The sequence below is a fragment of the Mytilus galloprovincialis genome, chromosome 3 (assembly GCF_965363235.1).
Source record: "Mytilus galloprovincialis chromosome 3, xbMytGall1.hap1.1, whole genome shotgun sequence".
NCBI classification, from domain to species: Eukaryota; Metazoa; Mollusca; class Bivalvia; order Mytilida; family Mytilidae; genus Mytilus; species Mytilus galloprovincialis.
In genome coordinates, this window is record NC_134840.1 from 43,675,350 (window position 1) to 43,700,100 (window position 24,751).

General features: G+C 32.8%; 1 protein-coding gene across 1 annotated transcript; it reads right to left on the reverse strand.

Moving 5' to 3' along the window:
* Nucleotides 1-124: 124 nt before the first annotated feature.
* On the reverse strand, nt 125-23,441 carry LOC143068023 (ADP-ribosyl cyclase/cyclic ADP-ribose hydrolase-like). The gene is made up of 8 exons (XM_076241761.1): nt 23,125-23,441; nt 21,771-21,900; nt 20,372-20,459; nt 13,489-13,637; nt 3,109-3,182; nt 2,744-2,836; nt 2,014-2,100; nt 125-416 (listed from the first exon to the last, which is right to left on the reverse strand). Exons 1-8 carry the CDS (start codon nt 23,289-23,291, stop codon nt 272-274), a joined length of 933 nt encoding a protein of 310 aa, XP_076097876.1. The 5' UTR covers nt 23,292-23,441; the 3' UTR covers nt 125-271.
* Nucleotides 23,442-24,751: the final 1,310 nt, after the last annotated feature.

Genomic DNA, 24,751 nt, shown 5'->3' on the forward strand with positions numbered 1-24,751 from the left:
ACTTGCTTGTTCAATAACTATAACTTATCTAGACGAAACTTGTATTATAATATACTGCATGTTCTGGTCACGGCGTCTTGCAAAATGCCAGAACTATATTGTTTTTTTTTATCAGAATAAACAATTATTATATGTAAATTTCATTTATAAGTCAGTATTTATTTCCTATATATAAACTTAAGCTACCCTGATCATTAAAATGATATTTCTACAGTATGTCAACCTAAAGTTAACAAAAATCCATATAATCTCACTATAAATGTCATAAATATTACACAAAAATGTTCAATGACTTGAAACAAAATATTAGAAAAATGAGATAAGGTGTCATCATCGTCCTCTTTGCACCGGATGACCTCAATATGCTACAGTTAGGATCTGATAAATTTTCTGAACACATTAACATCTGGACATCTCTGAAAAATAGAGTGAACATATCTTCATTACGAATATGATACTCAGCTTGATATAAGTAAATTCTAACCCAACATCATTTTAAAGGTAAAGTATTAGAATACGAATGGCATTTTATCATTTGTTCTATAACGTAAATAGATCACTAAAATACCTTATATAAGCGTTTGACCTATAAATTCGGCCATATTGACATATTTGTAGATCTTATCTTGCTGATATGTTTCGTAATAATAAAAAAAATAAAAACCTGAACTAAACCAAAGTACTGACGTTCTGAATATGGGGCGACTGCAACTTTAGTATGATGATGAATAAATGACTGGTGGTAATGTGATACCTGCCAGACAGATTTATACACATTACAATTATTCAATACACATATTATTAATTACATAGTGTGCTAGTGATCTAATACGGTATATATGGGGTCAGTAAATTACATATGGGGTGAGAGCGAAGATGCCAACAATAACAACTTGTTAGGTTTAAATGTGTTTTATGAATTTATTTTCATCTTAATCATCAATTTCTTCGTCTGCTGAAGATTTTTTCTCAGTACCGTTTTGTTGTTATAAAGGGACGTAACACCACTACTAACCGTGTATGAAATAAGCCCCGCCTCCCTTCTTACCTTTATATGGAATACAAAGGGACGTACCACCACTACTAACCGTGTATGAAATAAGCCCCGCCTCCCTACTAACCTAATATGAAATATACACGGTTTCCACGCGGGGGCTTTTAACCAATCATATTCCTAGAAATGTATCGGAGGTAAGATAAAAATGACTGACTGTTTTTACTTTATATATTAAATATATATTTCTCACGACAAAACATTTTCATATCATTCATTTATGTTCTTTAAAAATATGTTCGTGAGTATTCATTGAAAAACTGTATTTATAACAATCGATATGTAATGTTATTTTGCACACGATAAATTCCGCGTATTTATACGAACAAAGTTCGGTTAGGAAAAGCATAAAGGACGTGTGCAAAAATTTCAGCGGCAACATAACACTGGTTTGACCTTTTAAGGTCAATATCGCTGAAAATATGGATAATATTAAAAAGAAGTTGTGGTATGATTGTCAATAAGACAACTCTCCACAAGAGACTAAATGAAACAGAAATTAACAACTAAAGGTCACATTACGGCCTTCAACAATGAGTAAGGCCCATACCGAAGAGTCAGCTATAAAATGCCCCGAAATGACAAAGGTAAAACGAGAAAACTAGAATATCTTAATTTGTTGTTTAAACGTTCTTTCTTTGCACTAAATTAAGGGTACACATTGACTTTAACGATTACCAATTTCTACGTGGACTTGACGATTTCAACCAACTGACTTATTTGTAGATCTGGCCTAGCTGATTTATAGAAGACAATAAAGTTTCTCTTTATCTATAATGGTTTGGAAATAGTAGAATCGTTTTAAACTATATATCCAAATTATGCATGCAGCTAAGTTGGGTTCATTTTGGCCCAGTAGTTCCAGATGAGATAATTTGCGTATAAGCTCAATACTAATTTTTGACTATGATTTTCAATGAAAAAGTTATTAAGAAAATAACGCTATAAATCCTTCTTACCTCGGATTATCTATGCAAGATGGGGATATTTCTTTTGCTGTAAAACGCGCCATCAGATTCTTAATTGATTCACTGGAACATGTTTCTCTGAAAAATGATCAAAAATAATGTAATACTCATTAATGTAAGAATATACTGTTGTTTCAACTTGTTATTGCTGTCGTGGTTTGAATAGTTGTTGTCTTACTAGCGACACAGGAGTGATCACCGGAGATTGTTTACACTGATACATATTCGGGTACATACTTTTGAGCTTTAGTTCTAGTTTTAATTTATATCGATAATTCCGTCGAACTGATCTGCAACGCACTAGAATTATAGTTCTGAAATCTATCGTAATTATTTTTAGAACCGACCTACATAAAGAACCATGTACAAATAACGAATTACTAACTTACAATACATGAAAATCAAACATGTCCTTTTTCAATTGGTTTCACGAGATTAAAATAATATCCAAGAGATATTCTTTGGCGAGAACGAGGCAACAATAATAAAATGTTTGAAAATTTGTGTAAGGGTTAACTGATGTTTCTGATATCAATGTATACCTATATATATGTGTCATTAAAAATTTGCTGCAAAATTCTGACACCACGAAAAACGTATGAACCAATCGACATTTCGGATCATTAATACACTCTCATGTTTTTGTTACAACGACTTCAATACTGATACAGTTAATAATTGTGAAATACTTTGCAGTTTAATATAGGTAGTATTTACTTACAGTACAGGGTCGTCCAGAGAATGAACCATTAGGATCGTTGCTTTTTTTACTTTTGAACCATTTATATTGGGAAGTTCATTATTTCCAAAGTATCTACATAAAACAAAAGAAAGCTGTTATAGAATGAAAGATTTGGAGATGATTTAGGGAGGAGACAGTTAGGAACCACAGTGGGGAATAATAAGTATGAGCAACAGTCTTAAGTTAAGATTATGGGGTATAGCGTTTTTTTAATTACACCTTATGTAAGAATGGTGAACACAAAATATTCAGAGAATGTTAGATCATTTAGCGACAAAAATATCATTAAGATAACAGCCAGAGTCTGCTGGAAACTAAACATTGTCAATTTAGTCGACACTTACGATTCCTTTGGAAATGCTGGAGATATGCTTGCATTCAACATCACATGGACATCTCCATGGGCACTTCTTGCATACTGCAAAGAGTTTTAAAAACTAAGTATCTAAAAATATAGATTAGAACACGATTTGTATAAAAGATGAGATGCGATGTGTATTTTATTATACATTTTAGTTTTATTTGAATGAATAAGTAAAAACAAATAATAGACATTATTTTGATTGGATAAAGCATTTCAAGACGTTCGACATTATTGATTTGTACCTGCTTAAAAAGAGGGGCGAAAGGTACCAAAGTGACAGTCAAACTCATTGATCGAAAATAAACTGACAACGCCATGTCTGAAAAAGACAAAGACAAACAGACAATAATACACAATGCACAACATAGAAAACTAAAGACTGAGCAACACGAACCCCACCAAAAAAATGGGGGTGAGCTCAAATGCTCCGGAAAAGTAAGCAGATTCTGCTACACATGTGAAACCTGTCGAGTTGCTCATGTAATTAAAAAAAAAAAATAGTCGATAGGTCACACTCATGAAAAGGGAACGGAATTGAAAGTTATGACATAGGGAATATATCCCATATCACCTCTGAAACGGATATTCCATAACGGTTAATAAACTCGTGATGGCGTCAGTATAACTTACGAACGGATGATTTAAACTTGACCTTTTGAAACTCTTGGTTTAATAACTTCCTTTTAAGCAGCAACCCTCTATCAATGAAATCATGATAGGAAATATAAGCCGTGGAATATCGTATCAATTGGGAATATATACTCCGTATACAGGCGCTGGAAAGTTCAAAATTTGGAAACTAAAAATCATCTCTTTTGTTGTAAAGTTATGTTTTCCACTGACCTTCATTGTCAATGTCTAAATGTAAGTCAAGATATGAATAAGATTTATCTGTATCTGTTGTTTAAGGATGTATTGCTCTGTGTTGTAATCTCATTGAAATCTTGTTCTGGAATTATTTCCAAAACATGTCAAATAAGTGGAAAATATCAATGAATTTAAACATTAATTTTAATCAAACTAAACTCCGTGAAAAAATAGTTAACCAACAATAAGCATTGTTTTTGAGAAATCATATTTTCAAATTGAATAACCGATCCGGTCAGTGTCATCAGCCATAATGGACAGAACATGGGAAAGGGGTACAAAGAAATGATTGTGTGCAACAATATGTACATCACATCTCATCTGTTTTCCAAATGTCTTAGATATGTATTTTTTCAATCATTTATAACAAAGAAGATGAAATAATATACCTTTTGTTCTAAAAAAGAGAAACATCCCAAAATGACAAAATTGACAGCACGGTCAATTTTACACGAAAAAAATACAACGTTTTATAAAAATTTCTAATAGAACGAAATTCATAACAGTGTGGTCGACAGTAAAAAGTTTATTAGTAATTGTACTGAAAAGTTTACCTTTAACTTGTTTGTCGTGGGCGATGATTTTATGCTCACTCAGTCTATCGGAGGCCTTCAAGTGGGGATTTAAATAATCATTTGTTACACATTTTGATACATAAAATGAAACTTTCTTTTCACATATCATTTAAGGAATTTATTTTAAATAATTGTTATACCATCACTTACAACAGTTTCACTTTTAAGAATATTAATGTCCAGAGCTGATATCAATAAATAATAATAAAAAAAAAAAGTTTATTCATGGTAAAAAAAAACAAAAAAACTTTTAAGTTAATAGGGACCCGCGTTATTTCAGAAAATATCTTATTGATTAAGAGAACAAAAACTTCTACGTTGTGATCATTTAAGAGTGGCCTTCTATTTATTCAATGCTAACCATGTGGGCTTTGTTTTTTTTATATATACCATAAATCGATTCGTTCATTCAGATATTTGTCAGTTTGCCTTGGCTCTTCAAGTCCAACACACAACTTCTCACGAAATTGGTATTTTTCTTACAAAAGTTACATCCATGTCACTGGGGTAAAGCTGATGACCGTAACTGCATTCACGGTCATCCCAAGATGTCGGATGAAAAATTAGGTCAGTTTCTGTATTGTCTGTTAAAGTGTTTCTATATCATTTTCTTTAAAAATCATACATTGAAATGATGTAAATTTATAAAAGAATCACTCGGAAATCACTAATTACTTCTGAGAAATGTGCATGAAACGGGAAATTCGATTTGAAAAAATCGCCAAGATGACCGTAAATCACAATCGAGATGACCGTAACAGAATCAGCGATTCATAACAAGGCTGACCGTAACTGCTTTTAAGATGACCGTAATTTGTAAATGATGACCGTAATTTTTAAAGGATGACCCTCAATTCTAAGAAATATCCGTATTTATATAACTATCTTTTTGTATCAAATGATTAATCGTGTTGGTATACACATATTAATATGAGAGTTTTATCCTATAGATAGAAGAAAATAAGACGTGCTTCAAATGCCAAGATTACCATATGTATCTGTTTTACAGTAGAGGGTTTAATTTTTAAAGAGGGGGGGCAAGGGGGGTCCCAATAACAGCAAAACAGCAAATTGATTTGGCTCATAACAGATAACAAGGAATTAAAATGGACAAAAACAGATAACAGTAAATGAAATATTAAAATTATTCGGTCTTTGACAAATGAGTATTTCTTATTACGGATATAATCCTTTGTAATGCATTCCATTTTTTATGACTATGTTTTTAGTATTAATTTATGTATCTAGAATGTGTTTAAATTACTACTGAATATATTATAATTAAGAAATAATTCATGGGGGCTTGAATATATCGTGATTTTACCACGGGTTGGCCCTTTATGACAAATATTTTACCCCTGAGCGATAGCGAGGGGTAAAATATCGGCATAAAGGGACAACCCGTGGTAAAATCTAGATATATTCAAGCCCCCATGAATTATTTCGATTCTGATAGGACACATACGGCAATTCTTTTGGATCGAAGCGCTCTAGGTGTAGGCAAATATTTGCCGTTCCCATAAATAAACGCACTAATAAACTAGCGTAAAAGAACGGAGCAAACTGCATTAGTGACATGCTTAAACTATTTAAAATAATGTATTTAGACAGTTTTGGATGAATTTGAATGATAATTTATTTATATGTCTTATATGATGTACAATAAAGGGCTTTTGCCACATTTTAGCATCATTTGTGTATCTTTCCTTGTGATGATTTTCGGATTCACAAGCGTGTATTTTCCCGTAAAATGCTTACATTCTAACGTCATTGTTCTATGACGTCGGGTATCTCGTTCATAAAAAAGCATATGACGTGGGAGTACAATCGGAACAGCACTGGCAATATATTCATATTTTACCACGGGTGTGTACTCAAAGCGTTTGAAGGACGTCATGTTAGAATATTTTTTATACGCTCGTTTACGGAACGTATTATGGTATACTGTTGTCAACATGTCGGACATTAACACAAAAAACTCTTTAACCATTTGCATTAAACTTTGGGAAATTGTTTATATCTATTGACGTGAGCTCCCCTTTTTTTTTGTTTTTTTTTTTGTTTTTATAAATTTTAGATTTTAAGTTTCTGGGTAATGGGTTTTTATTCAATAAAATTTGTGTTTTTTTTTTCAATTTTCTGATAATATCTCAAAAATGCTTTCACAAAGCAAGGAATTTTGGTGAATTGTTTACATGAGGTATTTTTCAATTTTTATAAATTTTAGATTTTACGTTTCCGAGTGAACGGGTTTTATTAATTAAAAAGGGGTGATTTTCCAGTTTTCAGACATTAACACAAAAATGTTTTCAGCAGTTTTCATGAAACGTTGGTGTATTGTTTATATATATTGACTGAAGCTCCCTTTGTTGCTAATCAAAAAAGTGACCTAGAAGAGTTTGAATATTCTGACTTTTTCTAAATGACCATTTAATGAGGTGTGTGAATTTTTCTTAATAAAACTATGAGGCAAAGTGGTATATAGGGTAGAAAAATCAAAAGCACCAATTATAAGCATGCAATTTATCAAGTACTTTTTGACACTCTAAAAGCAATTTATTCCACTATTTTCAAAGGCCTTATTTGAACAATTTTTTTTTTATCAGCTGAGGTTTTTGATTGTACCAAGTGTACTAGTAAGTAGAATACATTGTTTAGTAGGGAAACAATGGCTTGAAACGAAATAAATCTTTGTTTGTAATGAGTTATGTGCAGCTTCGCCTTCGGACCCAAGTACATGGTTGGAACTTTCATTGTACAATGCATTTGGTTCTGCTTTGAAAAGAATCAAAGAGCTGAGTCTATGTACCATATTATATAAAAGGTTAAGTGGTTGTTAGGACCTAGTCCTTAATTGAGATCCTTGTCAGATATTCCTGGCCATATGTTTTCCTTTTTGTCATTTGTTTTAATTTAATATGTTCGTACGGAAAACAAGGAACATTATTCTCATACAAAAAAATAAGATAATTCTAAATACACATTCATAAAAAAAAAAAATGGAATTTATTACAAAGGACAAAGTTGATAATCATAAGATATACTTGAGTTGTCCTGGACCGTGGGGCCACACTTCTGTGATGGGTATAATATGTTAATGGAATCCTTCTCTGAATACGGGACAAACATATCAGTAGTGGTAGACCCCAATGGTCAATCATCTTCAATTTATACCGAATATTGACTGTCAAAAAAAATGCTAACATTCCAATTTTCAATAACAGTTAACAGCAAATACATTATCACAATAACAGATAACAAAAAAATTAAAAGCCCAATAACAGCTAACAAAGAATAAGACAATAACAGCTAACAGCAAATATTTTTTCAAAATAACAGATAACAAAGAATTAAATTGCCCCATAACAGCATAACAGTTAAACCCCTTGCCCCCCCCTCTTTAAAATGAATTTGCCAAAAGACATGCAAATGAACAGGAAGGGAAAACATGCTACAAAAGCGCGATAAAATGACACTTTACAAGCATAATGAAAAAAATGCGGTGCAGAGCCTTCAACTGCTCGACAAAAGATTTTTTGTTCGTTTCTGGGATTCCTTTTAATGACATATAATAAATACACATTTTTAAAAATGCCAAAAAATTCCATGTACACCCATTGATATTATATCGTCTTTCATTTTGTCGTGCAAATAAAATAACAGAAATATTTTGAAAATATCATTCGAATAAACTAGTGAAGGTGAGCTCCAGCAAAGTAGATCCTTAAAATAGTATTGTACGAAAAGCGTATCACAAGGCGGAACGTTGTCAATTTGTATATATACAGAAATGTTATTCATACAGTCAGGATTCTACTTCTTCAAAGTTATCTCCCCATTACGCCAGTTCATGCTCACAATCGTAGAAATGGAAGCCATTGTAGGGATGACGCTCTGCCAATTTTGCTCTTGAAAACTGATAAATTTATCCACGTAGCACCATTACGATCGATCGTTATATGTCAGTTATATTTTAAAAGACAAATGTATCTACTAGCTAATGAGCATTAGTTAATGATCTTGTCTGCATTGATTCAACTTAAAAATATTGTCTGTTCGGATGTGAGATGGAATTTTTGAAAAAGTTCTAATTAAATATTTCGTGGAAGGGCAGACTAAACATTTTCAGTGGTTGAAGATTATAAACCCTAGTTATCACACACAAGAAAATCATATTTTTTCGAAGATATCCATTTTCATCATCCAAATTAAAAGACTGTCGTCAAGTACTTTTAGAAAAAATAGCTATTCGAACACACCTACTCTGTTTTTGTGATTCATTAGATAGGTATCTCACTTGACCCATATATTTCATCTTTTCGTACTGTCATTTTTTTACGTTATAAAGTCAACCTGTAGCTTTATATAATAATGATAGAATCTGAAGCGAGATGCTATATAAAATACTCTTGCTTTGTACGTTTTAAAGACAAAATATACACCCCAAACATGCCCTAACATAAAAATGTGCACTCGATTTTTCTCTTTTCGATACAATCGTTACCTGTTTTGGGGAATTTTTTCTTGATTCACATAATGGAAGGGCAGGCACGAAAATTTCTGAACTAAAAGATTGATATGTTCTCCGTCCGTGATAAAAAGAAATCGGAGGTTATGCATTTTCTACATCCAACTTATAGATACTATATATAAAAAAGAAGATGTGGTATTATTGCCAATGAGACAACTATCCAGAAAAGACCAAAATGACAGAAATATTAACAACTATAGGTAACCGTAAGGCCTTCAACAATGAGCAAAACCCATACCGCATAGTCAGCTATAAAAGGCCCCGATAAGAACCATGTCGTCGACTTGATATCTTATTGTTTTGCATTACTATGTAATAGATACATTGAAAACTTTTGCAAATGGTGTTTTTAAAATAAGAAAATTGTCGTTTTATTTGTTTCTATTAACTTTTTAAAATTTTGTTACTATATCAAACATTACAGTTAACATTTATCGCTTTCTCGATAAACACACAGCTTCGATTCTTTTGTTCTATTTCAAAAGTGTTTCCGCCTGCATATATCAAGACAAATTAAGATTTTAATCTGCTTCCTCTGGATCCATACACATGGGCTCGATTACCAAATATTCGTATGTATTATTAATGTTTTTAATGCTCCATTTATTGGCATTATGTTTTTCTGGTCTGTGCGTACGTTCGTCCGTTTGTCCAGCTTCAAGTTAAATAAAATTGAAACTTAGTACACATTTTCCCTATGGTATGATCTTTTTAATTCTAATGACAAATTACAGTTTTATCCCATTTTCATAGTCCACTAAACATAGAAAATGATAGTGTAGATGAGGCATCCGTGTACTAGGGACACATTCATGTTTCTTCAAATTTTCGTCGTATCGCTGTCAATTTTTGTTAAAATTTTAACGTCGATATCAATAAATATTTCATTGTTTACGAGAAATATGCAATTTACTATCATTGTTATAAATCCTAAATATGGCCAATTATATTATAGTTTAAAAAAAGAAATTTATGAAACATATTTATATCCGCTAACCGCTATATAAATTACAGTCAGTCTTTACAAATTACGGTCATCCTTTACAAGTTACGGTCATCTTTTTACCAATCACGGTCATCCTTGTTTTATGTTACGGTCATCTTGAAAATATTTTGATTATGATTTACGGTCATCTTAACGATTTTTTCAAATCGAATTTCCCGTTTCATGCACATTTCTCGGAAGTAATTAGTGATTTTCGAGTGATTCTTTTATAAATTTACATCGTTTCAATGTATGATTTGTAAAGAAAATGATATAGAAACACTTTAACAGACAATACAGAAACTGACCTAATTTTTCATCCGACATCTTGGGATGACCGTGAATGCAGTTACGGTCATCAGCTTTACCCCAGTGCATGTGATGTATTCTTTTCATGGAGAATGAATGTTGCACCTTATTTTATTTGTTATCGTTTTTTTGTGTGTGTATCATTGACGTATAAGACAACCTGGATCTTCTTTATTCAAATTTAAAACATACGAGATGGCAATTATGACACAAAATAACTAAATTAAACTTACAGCAGAAGAAAGAAAATGAACATCGCTTTTATAGTCTTCTAAATATCGAAGACGCGTGGTCTTTTTAAAAATGATGTAAATTTATAAAGGAAACAACAAACAAAATAGTTCGAATATTTATATTGGAAAAAGTAACGGTGTGTAAATCATAACAATTATTTTATTTCAATGAAAATCAAACTGTTGAATTTTTTCCGCTGCGAGCAAATTTTTAATTTTGGTCGCATTTTGAAAATCAATAAATCTTGTATTCTTGTTGGAAGCTGCACTGTGTAGTTTATACCCGTTTTTTTCAATGCCACACAAATCCAACACAGACAAAAAAAAAATGGTAGGTTCAAGAAATAATTGATGCAAACTATACTTTATTGTAGTTTTAACATGGGTAGGCATTATATTCGTGATTATTTTTGTCCGAGCGATATCGAAAAACTATTATAAAAAGTGTCCTAGTTCAGTGAAAATGTACGTCATACTTATTTCCTAAACAAATAAATAAACAAACATTAATTAACATACAACACTACCAAAGGCCAGAGACTCCTTACTTGTATGATTTTGTAAAAAAATGCATCTTTTTAAAACAGTCGAAAACAAAATTGTCTGTCCAATGGAAAAGTCGAAGCCCAAAAAAGATGAACAGTGCATTATAGAAACATAGAAGCTGGTTGCAAAAGTTGACAAGATCTATTTTATAACTTGAGTATGGCCTAATACTATTAACCTGAAATGAATATATTTATAGCAATTCCCTTGATACGAAAGATCTACATGTTGCCTTGGGCTTTTTTTTCTTTTTTTTTTTGCTCTTTGGTTGGGTTTTTGTCTCAATGACAATTCAATTTTCATTCTTATCATAGATATAACTGCATGTTAAAATAAGAATATGAAGTGTGATAGGCAATCAGACACATTCTTTCCAGGGACCAACAGGCGTTATCAAGCTATAGGTCCCCGTATGGCCTTCGACCATTAGCAAAATACACACTTTATAGAATGAAAGCTCCAAGAGGTCTTGGGATGAAAAAAACAAACATAAAAGATGAGCGAGAAAAAAAATAGGGATACCGCATGGAAATTGGAAAATGGTCCGCAACATTAATTTAGTCAACTCACTTAGTTGAAATTAAAGACCTGGCGAATTTTAGCCTTTTGCAATGGATGTGATGTATGTTTAAAAAAAAAATCATGGTTTGTTTGGACTTTTTATATAAATCAAGTCTTGTTTTTAAATTATTTGCAAGTAAGTTTTAAGTCATGAACAAATAATCACTCACAGAAAGACGTCAAATCCATCAACAAAAGAAAAAAATTAATAGACGACCGACAACGCACAGAATATCATGTATGTGTTCCGGACCATATGAGTATTTGGACTATACGCATATATCATGACCATAAGGGTATACTAATATGGTCCAACCATACACGTATGGTCCAAATACTCATAAGGTCCGGAACATATTTTATTTGCGATCACAAATGCACGAAGACGTCCATTTCTATGTAAATTGGGTCGATTTTTTTTATATAGATAAGATAAAAGGTTTCTGTTGCCAAGTGTTTTTCACAAGTATAGTAGCAGTATAGCAGAACGGTTTAAGTTTCCTATATACACCAAATGATACATTTTGCCAATACAATAACGTAAATGCATGCAAATTTCACAAGGTTTAATCCAAATAGCTTTCTTACTATCCAATGACTTTCAAGTACGAAAAAGACGGGGCAGAAGTATATTTTGTCTTTATGTTTCGTATTTGCACAACTTTTGAAAGTGGATTATGCATTCGTTCTAAAATAAAATTAGACCAGATAAAAGTTAAAAGATTACATAACTCGACAATCGCAATTGTTAAATCCGAAAAAGATAATCAATCAATACATGCATTCAGTAAGTCATTCTTTTTTTCTGAAAGAACATGGCTTTGCGATATCTTATTATGAAAATTGATTGTCGAAACATAACAAAAACACAAGTAAAGGACGTTTAATTAATCAATATAAATCAAAACACAAATTCCTGATTAGTATTTCGAATTATTTTATATAGGCGTTGAGAACCTTTGGTGACCCCACGGTTTAAATGTTTATATTAAGGACGTCGTGAGCAATAGGCGTTATAGACGAACGTTTACCTAATCTGTCCCAGTCAATGGGATATTAAAGTGCGCCAATCAATGTCCATAGCCACACTGTTATGAATTCGATACTATTAAAACTAATCTATAGTTTTTTTTTAAACTAAATTTATTAATATTGGTCCATTTTATCTTTACTAAGATAATGAAAAGTTCAATTGTGAAAATGATTTTTTCATGATAACTGACGAAAAATGAGAAAGGTTTGTTCACAGTACCATATACAGATAAATATGACACTTGTATGTACATACTAACAATAGAAAACACTAGAGTATAATTTAAGTCTACATCTTTTGGTAAAATATATGGTGTAGGCTTTTTAACAGTTGGCATAATAATATAAACGTAAAAAATTTAAACTCGGGGTTATTTCGTAATTAAAACTTGTACTACATGTCTGTGATATTTACAAGTATTATTTACATAAAATAATAATAGAAATGTTATATTCTTATTCTCAAAGAATCACGATCCTGCAATGTTAGGTGAGTCCTGTTTTTTCTGTTGATTGGAATGAAAAATCCATTACTGTTATTGTTAAGTCCTTTTCTACATTACGTTCTTGATCGCTTCAGTTTTCTAAGTTCTCGCATAAAGACTGTTGAAAGTCTGGAATGGTCGTTTGTGGTCTTGTTTTCTTCTAGGAATTTGAAAGACTTTCGTATATCGTTTATAGCAGGTTAGATAGAGATAAGATTATGACTAGTAATACATACGAATTTAGATGCCGTTTCCCAAAATACAGACTGAGCAGACTTCTGGCAATCCTGACCTACTTCATACCCTGGACAAATGCTCGGATACTTTTCTATTCCATCAGTTTCTGTTGAGTTTCCACACCATTCAATGTTGTCAAATAAATAACCTGGAATTGAAGAAAATAAAAAAAAAATGTATATCTAAAAATAAGACCATTAATTGCACAATCTTAATATATGAACACAATATCAGCTTCAGGTCTGTATATATCGTAAAAGATCACTTTCAAGCTTGAGTGTATGTCAGGTCAAGTACATCGAATACGTTTTAGATATTTGCATGCAAACGTGATTAAAAAGTAGAATCACAAAAATACTGAACTCCTAGAAAAATTCAAATCGGAAAGTCCCTAATCAAATGGAAAAATCAAATCAAAAGCTCAAACACATCAAACGAATGGATAACAACTGTCATATTCCTGACTTGGTACAGGCATTTTCTATGTAGAACATGGTGTTTTGAACCTGGTTTTATAGCTAGCGATTAGGTCAAGTACATCGAATACGTTTTAGATATTTGCATGCAAACGTGATTAAAAAGTAGAATCACAAAAATACTGAACTCCTAGGAAAATTCAAAACGGAAAGTTCCTAATCAAATGGAAAAATCAAAAGCGCAAACACATGAAAAGAATGGATAACAACTGTCATATTCCTGACTTGGTACAGGCATTTTCTATGTAGAAAATGATGTTTTGAACCTGGTTTTATAGCTAGCGAAACCTCTCACATCAAATTCCATTATATTGACAACGATTCGTGAACAAAACAAACAGACACAATAGGTAAAAATGGCAATAATACAACAGTCAACATTGTTCTATAATCCTAATCACTAAAAAAACATGTAAAATGGCTGTTCATACAATCCACTAATCTTCTGTTTTATTCGATCCAAAAACATGTTCTTTTTACACGCATAGTGTTATAAATGTTTTTCTTATCGTCGTTTTTCTATAAGTCTTAGACTAAGTGATTTCATTGTTTTCTTGGTAGTTTTGCACTTTGTTTTGTACCCTTACATTGAAAATTAGCAGACGCCAACACCCTTAGAAGAATGTCTGAAATAAGCACTGTTTCAAGCACACATCCTATGGAGCAAATACAAGACGTGAATAGATGACTTTTAAGTGTTAGAATTTTTCAGTAACAAGCTATGAAAATTTAATGATTACATATTTACAGTTGTTCTCATTTTATGAAGAAAAGCCGAAATTCAGATTTTTCTTCTGTTAAATACAGCAACACCACTGTGGACATTGATTTTATAAACTCGTTTGAATTTTGAATGAGTTAGTAATCAGGCAAACAGATGATACTCAGTGCTTTTACGTAAATGGTTTCTAGAGAAAATGTTCACACCTGCATGGTTATTGTATTCTAACAGTACTGTAAACTTTTAATTTGTTATTCCTTATTGTTTATAGTATGTATACTGTCTTTGTCCACCGATGATAAACATGTTATCAATGGACCAACGTCCCAAAGATTATTTAAAAAAAAAAAAAACTATCATCAATTTGATAAACAAAGATGGAAATGATAAAAACAATTATCATAGATGCTTTCTACGGGGCGCCGAATTGGACTCTTGTGGTTTTGTACAAAATTCAATTCTGTCATAACAAAATAATTTTTGTCTTACAAAACGTGATACAGACTTGTTTTATCACAAAATTTATTTTTGTGGACAAAATTCATTTTTCTCATGACAACATTCAATTTTGTCAAATAGGCATGCAAATATAAACTTATTTACATACAAAATTGACTTTTGTGTTAAATTTTCACTTCTGTTTAACAAAACTCAATTTTGTCTACACAAAAATAAATACAAAATTGAATTTTGTCATGACAAAAATCAATTTTGTGTCACAAAAGTCATGACAAAAATAAATTTTCTGTTTATTTTTGTGTAGACAAAATTGATTTTTGTGACAAAAATGAGTAACAAAATTCAATTTTGTCTACACCAAAATAAACACAAAATTAAAACTAATTTGCATACTAAATTTACTTTTGTCGCCTAATTTTCAAATTAGGTAACAAAAGTAAAGTCTGTGTTACAAAAATGAATTTTGTCATGACAAAAGTAACTTTTGTCCATTGAAAGATAATTTTGTATGACAAAATTTAAATTTGTTATATGCTATTAATTTTGTTAAACTGAACTAATTTTTGTTGAACAAAACTCACTTATGTCCGTACAAAATTGAATTTCGAGTACAAAACCACAAGAGTCCCATTCGGCGCCCCGTATTTTCTTCATATTCTCCAAAATAAAGGATTTTGAAAAAAAGTGTGAGTTTCATGTACCTGTTAAGCTGGGGTCACACATTCACGATTTTTACAGCCGGCGTTAACACGACCATTCTCGATTTAAATTTGTCAAAAGTCTGATCAAGATCCGGTGAATCGTGGCTGGAAACTTAAACTTTAATTGAATTATTTAATCCGGACAACAATCAGATATTGGTCATGTAGCGTTCTGATTCAGCAGTTTCCAACCGAACTTGACCCGATTATCTACTTTCTCAATTCGATTCTAATCAGGTTTTTATCTTTCACATGGTTGAGAATGACAGAATCCGTCCCAACAGCATCCCGACTTCGTCCGAAATCACTAGAATGAGATTCAAAAAAGACCATAAAGTGAAACGACGCTGACAAAAGATATCCGTTTGAAAAATGTTGCCACATTCGGGATGATCAGGTACTGTCGGAGCGCAATCCAATCACAATCTGCAGTACCGCAAAGCAATTGGCGTTGTCTGGACTCAGGCGTGGGTTCCATTGCTGAATTTAGTATTAGACACGTACTTTTCCAGAAAGCATTCGGTAAAGACGATTCGCATTCGGTAAGATCTGGATACAATCTGGACTCAATCGTCAGAAAACAATAATTTAAATGACACATTTCTCCAGATCATGCCCATTCTACAGGACACTGTACAGAAAAGAAAAACAATATTGCTACGAATCAGAATAGACACAATCGGCTGACTTTCTTTGAATGTTATGGAACGCACTTAATGCAGGGTTCCAACAGTGCCGATTATGGCTCCTGTTTGAGATCAGACAGCGCAAAGATAAGAACATTTGGATTACTATCCTCGTTGATATCCTAACATGGTCTGAAAGAAGTCGTTTACGTTCATTACAGATTCATATCGATAGGGAATGGTCCGAAAGGTCGGATAATCACCCCGACGGTTAGTTGCGTCTTGTTAAACTGGGTCAGACATTCACGATTTTTACTGCCGACCTTTTCAGAAAAAGGGAGAAGGTTTGGTACCATTAAAACGTTTAATCCCGCTGCAAAAGTTTGCACCTGTCCTAAGTCAGGGATCTGATGTACAGTAGTTGTCGTTTGTTTATGTAATTTATACATGTTGCTCGTTTCTCGTTTTTTTATATAGATTAGACCGTTGGTTTTCCCGTTTGAACGTTTGAAGGGTTTTACACTAGTAATTTTGGGGCCCTGTATAGCTTCTTGTTCGGTGTGAGCCAAGGCTCCGTGATGAAGGCCGTAAATTGACCTATAATGGTTTACTTTTATAAATTGTTATTTGGATGGAGAGTTGTCTCATTGACACTCATACCACATCTTCCTATATCTATCTACTTGACCGGACAATGCCCAAATAAAATTTATCAAAATTCTGAGAACGATCCTTTGAATCATGGATTCAAATTCAAACTTTAATTAAAATTTGTGAAAAAAAAATTAATCACGACACCAATCAGATATTGTTCAGGAAGCGTCGATTGTCAACCGTTTCCAAGCGAATCGGTCCCGATTATCCCGTTCTTAATCCGATTCTAATCCGATTTGTATCTTTCACATGGTAAAAACGAATCTGTTACGACAGCGTCACGATTCTACCGAATGTAATCTAAAGCTGGGGTCACACATTCACGATTTTTACTGCCGTCCTTGACAGGACAATTCCCAATTAAAAGTTTATTAAAAGTCTGATCAAGATCCTATGAATCGTGGATGAAAATTCAAACTTTAATTAAAATTTGTAAAAAAAATTTAATCACGACAACAATCAGATATTGTTCAGGAAGCGTCGATATTCAACCGTTTCCAAGCGAATTCATCCCGATAATCCCGTTCTAAATCCGCTTCTTATCCGATTTGTATCTTTCGCCAGGTAAAATTCGACCGATTCTGTCACGACTGCGTCCCGATTCTACCGAATGTAATCCGACAGAGATCAGATAGTGACAAGACAGTGAACCGACGCTGACGGAAGTTATCCGTTCGAAAACTGTCAGCATACTCAGGATGATCAGGTACTGTCGGAACGTAATCCTATCACGGTCCGCTCTATCGCATTGCAAACGGCTTTGTATGGTCTCAGTCGTATTGTATTCTGTAATTGTCGGGACTCTGACGTGGGTATAATTGACGAATTTAGAATTAATAACGGGACTGTTTCGGAGCGGTTTCGGCAAAAACAGTTCGCAATCGACAAGATCTGGATGCAATCTGGACTCAATCGGCAGAAAAAACAGCAATGAAAAATTTCTCCAGATCATTCCCGTTCAACAGGACACCGTCCCGAATACACAGAACATTGTTAGGAATTTGATCCGATACAGCAGAATCTGTCACGACAAAGGCACGATTGTAATCCGACTAAACAAAATCGACTGGGTTTCTCCGAATGTTACGGGACGCACCTAACTGTCGGGGTGCTTTGCCGAACTATTCGGACCCTTCCTGACCAGTAGGAATCTGTTACGAACTAAAACGTTCAGACAATAATAGGACATTCCAGATAATTGAGGATACTAATCCGACTTTTTCACTTTTCGTGTCGTATCGCTGTCTGATCTCAAACGGGAGCAATAATCGGCAATGTGTGAACCCTGCATTACGGAAGATATCCGTTAGAAAATATTCGGGATGATCAGGTACTGTCGGGACGTAATCCTATCACGGTCCGCTGTACCACATGGCAAACGGCTTAGTCTGGAATCAGTCGTATTGTGTTCTGTAATTGTCGGAATTCTGACGTGGGTATCATTGCCGAATTCCGTATTAATAACGGGACTGTTCCGAAACAGATAAGATCTGGATGCAACCTGGACTCAATCGGTAGAACAAATGCAATGACACAGTTCTCCATATCAATCCCGTGCCACAGAACAAAATCCAGAAAACACAGAGCATTGATAGAATTTTGATCCGATACTGCAGAATCTATCACAACAAAGTCACGATTGTAATCCGACTAGACAAAATTGACTGAGGTTTCCCGAATGTTATGGGACGCACCTAACTGTCTAAGTACTGGGCCGACCTCTCATGACCATTCCCGATCCGTAGAAGTCTTTTACGAACTTATACGACTGATTTCAGACAATGCTAGGACATTCAAGATAGTTGAGGATAGTAATCACTTTTTGTGTTTTATCGCTGTCTAGTCTCAAACGGGAGCAATAATCGTCAACTGTAAACGCCGCATAACATTCGGGGAAAGTCAGCCGATTGTGTCTAGTTGGAATACAATCGTGACTATGTCGTGACAGATTATGATTTCTTTGCCTATTTAGTCCAAATTTCATACAGATCTTGCCGAATGCGAACAGTCTTTGCCGAAACCGTTCCGGAATAGTCCCGTTATTAATACGAAATTCGGCAATGGTATACACGTCAAAGAACCGACACCTACAGATAACAATACGACGGAGTCCAGACAACCCGTTTGCAATGCGGTACAGCAGACTGTGATAGGATTGCGTTCCTACTGTAACTGATCATACCTAATTTGACAGTTTTCTAATGGCTATCAACATCTCTTCACTGTCTGGTCTCTGTCTGAACTCTGTCGGATCACATTCGGTAGAATCGGGACGCTGTTGGGACAGAATCGGTCGTTTCGTATCATGCGAAAGATACAAATCGGATTAGAATTGGAATGAAAACGGGATAATCGGGACAAATTCGGGTTGAAACGGCTAAATTTGGACGCTTCCTGGACAATATCTGATTGTTTTCGTGATTCAATAAATAATTTTCCAAATTTTAACTTAAGTTTGAATTTTCATCCACAATTCATAGTATCTTGCTCAGACTTTTGACAAATTTTAATCGGGAATGGTCCTGTCAAGGACGGCAATAAAAATCGTGAATGTGTGACCCCAGCTTAACTGTCGGGATACTGAGTCGACCATTCCGGACCATTCCCAAGCAATCTATAATGAAAGTATTCGGGGAATGAATTCGAGAATATGTAACTTCGTTTCGTGTGTATTTTTATCTAGACGCCCTCTAATTAACTATAGAGTTGACCTCTGGAGACCTCCTATGGTCTTTTTTTATAAGCGATATAAACATAAATGTAGATATAAATAGAAACGAACTCATGCATTTTCTAGGTCTGTTTAATTTCATATTATAGATAAAACATATAGGTTATTCAATCATTGTTTTTACCTGTTTAAGAATGATATTTTGTAGACTGAATCAGTCAATTACTTGATGTACCTTTGTTTCATTTTCAACGTTGACATTTTTTCCTTTAAATAATTCAAAACGCAAAATGCGTTATCTATCTCTAGCTAAGGGGTTAGATTAAAGTTCACATGAATACAGATTCAGTGAAGTTGAATCAATCAAGAGCATGATTCATCATCAATGTTTCTTAGCTTAATTTGACAAAATTAAACCAAACTGATCACTAAAAGCGAATTATTATTTCAATATTATCAATTTCATTAATGATAGAACAAAAAACAATCATATTTTAGATTTTTTTAAATCCAAATGTATCTCGTAGCTTCTGCCCCTATTACACTTTGTAGGTTTTAAAACTGTTTAGGTTAACTGTTAAAGTATCTGATATTGTATAATATTTGTGTCCGCTGTTACTGTACCACATGACAAAGGGATATACATTTTCCCAAAAAAGGAACTGCAACGAGAAAAATAAAAAACAATCAGTTGAATAATTTAAATATCCTTATAATCAACTTTTTTGTTTGGTATGCTTTTCTGGTATGTATTATGTATCATTCTTATAATAGTAAGTTAACGAGAAAACAAAAACAATGAAAAAAAAACTGTAAAAATGCGAAGAACAGATCACGAATACTCAAAAGAAAAAGCAAATACAAGACAAAGAAATTCCACAAAACATGATGCCAAAAAATTGGCACTCGAAAGGTTTATCAAAATATTCCTTAGAAAAGATATTAAGGGGGCTCACGGGTCAAAAACATTTTTTAATTTAAATATAGGATTTCGGTATTATTTTCTATAAATAAACTTTATCCTTTACCTAAAAGAAAATTAGATAAAAATAAGGGGTCACGGTTCATTTAAGCTCACAATCTGCCTTTGAAAGAAGCATAAACTTCTCTTAATTAAGGTACTTTTTGTCTGTTGAACTAATAGGAGAAAAAAAAGTAACATCGAAATGAAGAAAAAAACTAAATTACAGAAATCGCTTAAATTTACAATAGTTTTGTTTAATAAAATTGAGAATGGAAATGGGGAATGTGCCAAAGAGACAACAACCCGACCATAGAAAAAAACAACAGCAGAAGGTCACCAACAGGTCTTCAATGTAGCGAGAAATTCCCGCACCCGGAGGCGTCCTTCAGCTGGCCCCTAAACAAATATATACTAGTTCAGTGATAATGAACGCCATACTAATTTCCAAATTGTACACAAGAAACTAAAATTAAAATAATACAAGACTAACAAAGGCCAGAGGCTCCTGACTTGGGACAGGCGCAAAAATGCGGCGGGGTTAAACATGTTTGTGAGATCTCAACCCTCCCCCTATACCTCTAGCCAATGTAGAAAAGTAAACGTACAGTTCATTTGAAAAAAAATAATAAAAAATAAAGGTCACCGATGACTTAAAAAAGTTATTTCAATTTGTATGCAAAAACATGTAATATTTTCAACAAAGGGAGATAATTTTAACTTTTTTCAATTATATAAACATCGTAAATGTCATCTGGGGCTAAAACAAATTGATACTTTTGGTTGATTTTTGTACCTTATCACAAAATAACAACTAATGGTGTATTAAAAATAAATTGTAATGAAAAAAACAAATGTTTCATTTTTTGCTGTTTTTTTTTGTACTCTCGAGCCTCCTTACGAAAGTAATTTGTATGACAAGATTTTACAATGTCTAGAGTCATACAAGCACCCAAGACTGGTCAGTATTTACAATTATGGGATATGATTTGAAAACAAAAACAACTTTTACCTTGTTTTCCGGTACAAAATGCTGACTAGCTGTGACCAAGTCTTCATAAGCACTGTTTAGGAAATTACACTTTGGTTGATATTCTACTGCCAATTTCAACTTTGACCACAACTGACTACAATCTATAGTGCTGTAAAGAAATATATGTATTGAATTGTCTTTTCGAAAGAAAAAAACAACATTTTTACTCAAAATATGTTTTTCCAACAATATATAGGTAGAATAATATGGTAATGATTATAATGATTAAAATGGGTATAGATATTACATATTGTCTCATTGTCTACTTTAACCAAAATTGACAGACGACTTTTTTACCTGATATGTCTCGCTTACATGACGATTGTTCTAAAAAAAGTTTTAATTGAATCTTAGAAACTATGTTAAATAAAGAAATACGTTTTAAAGAACAAATCATGCGCACGGGAATATCTTAAAACAAATCGGCATGATAAAAAAACCATCATAACATAGATATAGGAAGATGTGGTATGAGTGCCAATGAGACAACTCTCCATCCAAATAACAATTTATTAAAGTAAACCATTAAAGGTCAAGGTACGGCCTTCAACACGGAGCCTTGGCTAAAACCGAACAAGAACCTATACAGAGCCCCTAAATTACTAATGTAAAACTATTCACACGGGAAAAACAACGGTCTAATCTATATAAAAAAACGAGAAACGAGAAACACGTATAAATTACATAAATAAACGACAACAACTTTAAATCACATTCCTGACTTAGGACAGGTGCAAATATTTGCAGCGGGATTAAAACGTTTTAATGGTACCAAACCTTCTCCCTTTTTCTGAAACAATAATATAACATCACAACATAGAAAAACACACGATAAAAAATCAATTGGAAGGCTTAACTTAATCAAAAAACGTAAATTAACACACTATGAACGAATAAATTTGATCTGCGATACCGGAATGCGATTACACAATGTTGACGGGGAAACAACAAATACCAATTTAAAGTCTACGGACTGATCAAGCCAGGGATCGAATACAACCCCCAGACTATGCTAACACTATGCGTTATAGTAGTCTCAGTAAAACCAAAGACCCAAATCACTCGTTGAATTAGACATGTAAATTAACTGTAAGTCTGGTGCAGTAATATGTATTACCAGTCCTATGATGTAATTCATTGAATTTTTTAAAACTCGTTTTGATGTACAGTTAATGGTATTTAAAGTTTCTCTTTATATAAATAAAGTTTAAAATCAGAGTGCAAAAATATGTAAACGTCATTATGTCAAGGCAACAACACCTTTAAGATGACGACTGATAAAATATGTACTTTTTCATCATATGTAATCAAATTAGTACACAACAAAACTTACGTGTTACACAATAACCTAGATCCATAATCTTGTTTATATAATAAACATTTTCCAACAAACAAATCTCGCCATTCCGCTGTTTCTCTGCGAGGAGAACGCTGAACACATGCAAAAGAAGACGAATAAAAAATTGCTACTAATGAAATGAACTTAAAAACGACATCCATTATACGTATACCCAAGGACGGAAAGATATAGCAATAATACTTAAGGATGTAAAATTGAGCCTGGGTCCTCAAGCATGTAAATTATATAAATAGTTGTAAAGTAGAAAATTATATTTATTATCCACGCTCATCTTCACAACTTTGGTATTTATTTGTGTGTTAATCTATAGATACAGTATGTAATGCTATTGCTGTGTCGGAAATATATGTGTGATAAAAACGTAGACAGGTATATTTATTATTAGACATTTGCGAAAACTGTCATACACCTAAGATCATTATTTCAATTTGACTTACAGGTAGTAATTAAATATTGGGTCGTCTCAAAGTGTAATTTAAACGCCGTTCAAAAGAAAGTCTAACACCTACGAAGTTTTTTCTATAATATAACAACAGGGTTATAAAAAATGTATATAATAATGTGTATAGATTAATTATAATTGACATTATCATAGTTGGAAGTGATGCAAATGTCCCGAGTATGATAGAATTGAAAATCATCTTTTAATAGATTTTACACGAGACATGAAAAACAAATTGCAATTGTCGTTGGCTAGGTTAAGACAATTAGAAATTTGCTTCGATCAAATTTAGTGTTAAAGTGATATGAAACTTCAAATTTAAAAAAATGATGCACATATTTTTTATAACAAAATGAATAGTTTTCATCATTAAGCTTATGTACATATACTTTTTTCAGAAGAACATTCTTGAATTTGTCCACATTTAGAAGAAGTTTACTTTTCTTAATTGCTTGGAAGCAATTCCCTGACATATTTTCTGTATGCAAAGTGACCTTAGCGTGAACCCTCTCGTAAAAATCCAGTGATCACAATACGCATGGATCTGTCACTGAAATAAACAATTTTATAATCTGATAGTACATGTTATACACGTGCTCAATATCCGTGCTCCTTTGTTGACTTTTTACTATAAGGTGACAATCGGTAAACTTCGGATTAAAAACACGGCATTTAATGAGCTGTAATCAGAGAGATAAAAAAAAATGACGATTATACGATATATTTGCGAAAAAATGATAATTTCGTGCACAGGAGACTACGTTTATGATATATAAATGCATTGGTTCAAGAATCGGATAAACATTATTTCTCACCAGTCATTCGTTTCATATAACTTTAAGAAAGGGCGATCAATTAAGAAGCACGTTGACAATATTAAAAGTTAAAAGTTGAATGGGCTATGTCGCAGAGTTGCTAAGATTTTGCATGCAACCTTGGATCGGTGAACTACAACTGAAAATTAAAAAATGATGCATTTATCTCTTTTATTATCTGAAATATTGCAGATTGATTTCGTTTAATATTTTTGAATATTGTATAGAAAGCTCATAAAATCGACGAAAAAACATAAAAAATTTGTCTTAAAATCGCCAAATCTCTAATTCTACTCCATAGATTTCTCTTAAAAAACTATATGTTGTTGACACATACATTTCT